The 6,566-nt window shown below is 42.8% G+C and overlaps 1 protein-coding gene and 1 non-coding gene across 2 annotated transcripts in view; both read left to right on the top strand.

Moving 5' to 3' along the window:
• Positions 1–6: 6 nt before the first annotated feature.
• Ak3 (adenylate kinase 3) overlaps positions 7–6,566 on the top strand; it is a 26,334-nt gene continuing 19,774 nt past the window's right edge. Inside the window, exon 1 of the mRNA XM_004637188.3 lies at positions 7–185. Within this exon, the coding sequence (XP_004637245.1) occupies positions 35–185 (151 nt within the window). The 5' untranslated portion in view covers positions 7–34. The remainder of the gene's footprint in view (positions 186–6,566) is intronic.
• Positions 4,479–4,588, top strand: LOC111818328. Its single transcript, XR_002822349.1, has one exon. It is a non-coding gene; the product is annotated as a U6 spliceosomal RNA (small nuclear RNA).

Genomic DNA, 6,566 nt, shown 5'->3' with positions numbered 1-6,566 from the left:
GGGCGCGGCGGCCAGGCCGAGGCCTGCGAGGGCCATGGGGGCGTCCGCGCGGCTGCTGCGCGCCGTGATCATGGGCGCGCCGGGCTCGGGCAAGGGCACCGTGTCGGCGCGCATCCTGCAGCACTTCGAGCTCAAGCACCTCTCCAGCGGCGACCTGCTGCGGCACAACATGCTGCAGGGCACAGGTGGGCGCGGGCCGCGTTTCCCCCTCACCGCCCGCCGGGCCTGGGGCGGCCGCGGGGAGAGGAGCTGGCCGCCGGGCCGCTGGGCTTCGCGTGGGAGGCGCCCAGCTGGTCGCCGCTGCCGGGTCCTCGCGCGAGCCGCGGCTTTCCCCGGCCGGCGGCGGCCTCGGCGTGGGGGTCGCGCGGTCTTTCCCTAGGTTGTTCCCGGCTCGGGTTAAGCTCAGGCGCTTGCAGCTCTGACCTTTCGCTCGTGATCTCAAGGCCGAATATTTACCCTTGTTGCAGTCACAAAATTGGCTTAGGTTTTGATACTTCCAGAGAGTTCTTAGCCGCGAAAGTTGTTTTTGTGTGTGTTACTTGAAACATTGTTTCGTTTCCCATGCCAAATTCTTGCAACTCAGCACAAAATCTAGTCAACACATTATAATGAGTGAATTTGTGATCTTCTGTAAATTGTTTTAAGAAGGCAATTTTCTTAAAAGCCAACATCAGGAAGCCCCTCCCCCCACCCCCCAAGTATTGACCTTTATGTCCAAAAACATTTTTAAGTTTAATTACATAGAAATGCCTGTACAAGGGGGTGTGGAAAGGGGGAAAAAACCCAACCTGATAGTTGCAACCCTGTATGTATCCCAGCACCCAGGGAGGCTGAGGCAGAAGGGTCTCGAATTTGAGCCCAGCCTGGGCAATTTGTGATTTAGTGAGACTGTTTTGAATGCGGGTGGGAGGGGTGGCTAAGCTTTCTCTCATGGCCTGCTTCAGTCCTATTCTTCAGAGGAACAAAGTTTCCTTCTAGCAGTGTTTAATTAGGTATAAGCACATATATGTGTATCTTTTATGTAATAAGTAATCATGTACTCTGTACCAGTCTGTTTTCCCTGGTGGGGGGAGGGGCTTCCTGATGTTGGCTTTTAAAAAATTGCCTTCTTAAAACAATTTACAGAAGATCACAAATTCACTCATTATAATGTGTTGACTAGATTTTGTGCTGAGTTGCAAGATATCTGGGATGTCTTTCCACATGGAGATGTAGAAATCCATTTCATTTGTTAGAGTAGACTTCTGTTTGCATCATATACTGTATTTACTGAACCAATCCCTTCTTGGTGGGCATGTGAGGTTATTTTCAGGTGACTTTTTAATCTGTTTTAAAAATACTGACATCCAAATGAAAGGGGGAAAAAAAGTCTACACAGAATTTTTGCCCCTAGGAGTTATTTGTTTGAGCACCTAGGATCTCTGTTACATTACTTTGATTTCTGATGCTTTTTTTCCTCTCTGGTACTGGGATTGAACTTGGGGCCTGCACAAAGCGACATCCCCAGTGTGTGATCCTCCTGCCTCTGTCTTCTAGAGTGCTGGAACTGCAGGGACGCACCCCAGGACCAGCTTACACTGACCTTCAAAACTAATCAAGTGTTTTATTAATTCTATATTACCAGAAAGGCAAATTGACTATCTTACTAATTGTCCTTGCTGCAATATATTTAAATAGGTAAAAACAGTGCTTAGGACTGCAGGCTGTGGCTGGCTGGTGTGAGGTTATCCAGAATACAGTGGCGTAGCAACCCTTAAAGAACTGACAGAAAAATCACTGAGCAAGGAAGCATAGCTATGTGGTAAGGGAGCACCTTGAGGAAAGTGTTGAGTGATTTATGAAAACACAGAATATTTTTAAAAAATAAATTGAAAGGCCAATTAAATAAACTTAAAATAAACCCCAGACAGGAAGAAACAGTGCTCCTGGCTTATTTCCTGACATTCTTGCTGTTCAGAAGCGGTTTATGTATATAATCTCAGCTGCTCAGGAGGAGCAGCATTTGAAGGTCAGCCTGGCCACATGCTGGTGAGAACCTGTCTCAAAAAAGCCAGGCATGGTGGTGCAAGCTTGTAATTCCAGCACTCTGGGAGGCTGAGGCAATGGGATTACAACTGTGAGCCCAACCTGGACAATTTAGCAAAGTAAACAGGCCCTGTCTCAAAAGAAAGAGAAGAGGGGAGAGAAGAAGCGAGGAGAGAGGGCTGGAGATAGGACTTAGAGTGAAGACCCCTAGTTCAGTGGGGTGTGGAAGGAGAGAAAGAGGGATTGGCAAAGAGAGAAGAAGCGCTGAGAGGCTGTCAGAAGTGCACGCCCATTCTGGCGTCTGGGGAAGCTCTTTAATAAAGAATGATAGTTCTTTTAAAAAGTTAAAAATTCAGGCCGAGAGAATTAGAATGTCACGAGAGAAACATCTGCAGGGTCAGAGTTCAAAGTGTGCACATGAAGGGGGTTGGGCTCCACTCAGCTAGGGCAAGTTCCACAGGGCACACAGAAGTCCTTGGTCAGCCCTAGGACAGCTCGCATCGTGCCTGACTCACCCAGCTGGTGCCCAAGCAGCTGAGCTGGAGCGGCGGGGACCCTCAGTAGAGCTCTTCAGTGAAGTACAGGCCATTCTTTAGCAAGAAAGACAGAAATGGTGTTGTGAAGGTGTTATGACAGATGTTAATAACCTGTTGATTTTTATAAATAAGAATAATCTGTTGTCACTTTTTTTTTTTTTCAGAACAACATCTGGCACAGTCTTTTTTTTTTTTTTTTTAAATCTTTTTGAGACAGGGTCTCACTATGCAGTTTTGGCTGGCTTTGAGTTTGCAGCGATCCTCCTGCCTCAGCCTCTCAAGTGCTGGTATTACAGGCATGTGCCATCCTGCCCAGCTCATGCTGCTTTTTGAGGCAGGATCTCGCTCTGTAGCCCAGGCTGGCCTTAACTCATGGTGATTCTGTCTCAGGGTCTGGGTGTTGCGATTAGAGTGTGCACCACTACACCTGGCTTACTTCATGTTTTCTGATACTAAAAATACATACTTATTATAAAGAAAAATACCATGAGAATTTAAAAAAAAATAAAATTAAGATCTTCCACAACTATGGCTTATTATACATACAATTATAATTAACTTGTCATTATCTATCTAGTGCAGTACTGGAGCTCCAACCCTTATATGCTTTTGACTGATTGAGATCCACTTGGGATATTCTACCATTGAGTTACATCTATATCCCTTTATAAAAAAGTTTTGAAGCAGAGTCTTACTAAATTGTTTACACTGGGCTTGAATTTGTGATCCTGCTGCCTCAGCCTCCCTATGTGTTAGGATTATAGGGATTGCCACCCTGCCTGCCTCTTTTATTATTTCTTTCTCTTTTTCCTCTGTGTTCCATTTGTATTGGTAATATTATTATATTTGGATACTGTATTCATATTTATTGTGGGTATATTCACACATTAGTAAACAGTCTTTAAAATACTTAATTTCACCAAGGTAGCAAGTTCTTAAATATTTTTCCCATTATTGGACATTTATATTGTTAGCCATTCTTTGCTATAATGAATACTATTATGACTTTTTTTCCCCTTTCTTTTGGTTTTTTTTTTTTTTTTTTTGCGGAACCAGGGATTGATCTCAGGCCCTTGCGCTTACCAGGGAAGCACTTATTCCACTGAGCCATCTCCCTGGCCCTCTTTTGGTTTTTTAAGACAGGGGTATGCTATGTAGTTCAGGCTGGCCTCAAACTCACAGTGATCCATCCTCCTACCTCAGCTTCCTGAGTGCCTGAATTATAGCCCTGTACTACCATGTCTGCTACCACACCCAGCTTGTTAGGATTATTCTTGTTTATGTACATGGGCTGCATCTTTACTTACTTTCCTTGAAATAAATTTCTTGTGTTTAACTGCTAAGTATCAACTGCCATTTCATGAAGGTGATTTATGTTATAGCTTGTAGTTATAAGTAAAGTTTAAAATCATCCCAGGAGTTCCTTGTTCTTTCTTTCTTTTTTTTTTTTTTTTTTTTTTTTTTTTTTTTTTTTTTTTTGCGGAACCGGGGATTGAACTCAGACACTTGGGCTTGCCAGGCAAGCGCTTATTCTACTGAGCCATCTCCCTGGCCCTGAGTTCCTTGTTCTTTAAGTTTAAAAATGTGTGGGGCAGTGTTTTTGTAGCAGCAGTAACACCACTGATACCTATTTGGGCCTAGAAGTTTTTCTTATCTGTAAGTGTAGCCTTGAGCATATTTATTAAAACTGAAAGTTTCTTCTGTAGGGAGAAAAATCATCACAGGAGATATCACAGGGGCGGTGGAAACACTGGCCACCTGTTGATGGTGGTGAACCTGGAGTGAGCACAGACCTTCCCTGGACCTGGGGTCAGGACACTCAAGTGGCTCGCTAGGTGGTTAGCCTCATTGTCTCATGCAGATGAAGCTGAGTTTAAGAGAGGTGAAAGAATTCACTCCATAAGAAACAGCATTTATGTGCTTACTTAAGAAGTAGCACATACACTAAAATTGGAACAATACAGGGAAGATTTGCATGGCCCCTATACAAAGATGAAATATAAAATCACAAAAAATTCCATAAGAAAGGCAGTGGAGATAAACAGCATTTACTGAGTGCTGAGGGTGAAAATCCAGGTCTCCTGTGTGTCAGGTAAATGCTCTTACCATTATGAAGTATTTCCCAAATTGAGTTTCATGGAATAATTCTATTTTTATCATTTATTTGTTTATTTTTGCAGTACTAGGGATTGAACTCAGGACCTTGCGCTTGCCAGGCAGGTGCTTACGCAGCTGAGCTATCTCCCCAGCTCCTAAATCTATGTTTCATGAACATCATAGCTTAGTTTAAAAGGTTGAATCACTTTAAAGGAAACCATAATAAATAAAAGTTCACCCATGGTAGAAATTGTAGGCCTGACCTGTGATGGCTCAGAATTTTACTCTCACTTGTTCTTATCCATACACTGGGGCAACCAAACTCGGCAACTGCGTCCTCGACACTGCTGTCAGCTCCCACGTTTGTATGTGTCTCACAACATGCCCATGTACACCCAAGAAGCGCAGGCATGCATAATTAGGATGATAGGGAAATTATTTGTGTAATGATTTTCATTTAATAGGCAATACACTCACATGACTTGGAGTTCCAAAAGATCTGAAAAGCATATATAGTGAAATCCAAGATATTTATGTATGGACAACCAAATGTTTGCCTACGTATTTGTGTTTTATATAAGGAGCCATTCACTGTACATACTGTTCTGAACCTTCAACAGTATTGCTTTCAGGAGTGCCTCGTTGCATTCTTTTCCAACATCTTTATTGAAGTATGATTCACATCACATAAACTTACTGATGCAAAGTGACAAGGTCAGTAGAGTTTGGTATATTTGTAGTGGGGCAGCCATCACAACTAAATTTAGAACATCTTTAATACCCACAGAAGAAAGCTTGTACCTGTTAATTGCTCCCATTTACTGGGCCCTGGCAACATTAGCACATCTCTGTATTTCTTGATTTGCTTATTCTGGACATTTTATGCAATTTACTGTCTGGCTTCTTTAAAAAAAAACAAAAAAAACAAAACAACTCTAAAAATCTTCGGGCTGGCCAGATAGCTCAGCAGATTAAAGCACCTGTTTAGGCAGACACAGCAACTGGTTTTGGCACAGCGAATGTTTAGGCAGGATACAGTGTACTAGCCCTGCCCCTGAGGTGCGCTGAGACTGCAATTGAGACTGGGGATGGTGGTGCGTGCCTGGAATCCCAGTGCTTGGGAGACTGAAAACAGGAGAATCACTAGGAATTTGATTTGTGCAGTGAGACCCTGTACTAAATTTAAAAAAAAAAAAAAAATCTTGTATTTATATATACAACCTGAACTTGTAGTGATCCTCCTATCTCAGCCTCCCCAGCACTAGGATTACAGGTGTGCGCCACCATGCCCAGTTTCAGGGGCCGGCAAGGCGTGCCTGGGGTTCTGTGGCTGGCATAGCATGTGGTACTGGGGATTGAACCCAGGTCCTTACACTTACCAGGCAGATGCTTAGACCACTGAGCTATCTCCCCAGAGCCCCTATCTGGCTTCTTTGACTTAGCATATTGTTATTATTGTTATTTTAAGAGACATGGTCTCTCTACCTTACCCAGGCTGACCCTGAACTCCTGAGCTCAAATGATCCTCTTGCCTCAGTCTTCCAAGCAGCTGGGACTATTGCTGGCACCTGGCTTGGCCTAGGTTTCTCCTATGCTTCAATATTAATACTTCCTTCCTTTTTTATTGTTGTTGAACAATATTCCATGTATGGTTATACATATGTTTGTCTATTCATGAGTTAATAGATATTTGAGCTATTTTCTCTTTTCCTGTTATTTTATGGGTGTCCTTAGTTTGTTAAAATAGTTCAAAGAGTAATACTGAAAAGTTAAACCTGTTAATGAATAATGTCTCAAAGAAGCTTTTGTTGATTGGTGTTTTCTTTCTCTCTTTCTTTCTCTTTCTTTCTTTCTTTCTTTCTTTCTTTCTTTCTTTCTTTCTTTCTTTTTTCTTTTCTTTTTTTTTTT

This window comes from Octodon degus, unplaced genomic scaffold (genome assembly GCF_000260255.1).
Source record: "Octodon degus isolate 3935 unplaced genomic scaffold, OctDeg1.0 scaffold00087, whole genome shotgun sequence".
Lineage (NCBI taxonomy): Eukaryota > Metazoa > Chordata > Mammalia > Rodentia > Octodontidae > Octodon > Octodon degus.
This window is presented reverse-complemented; position numbering and strand designations above follow the sequence as displayed.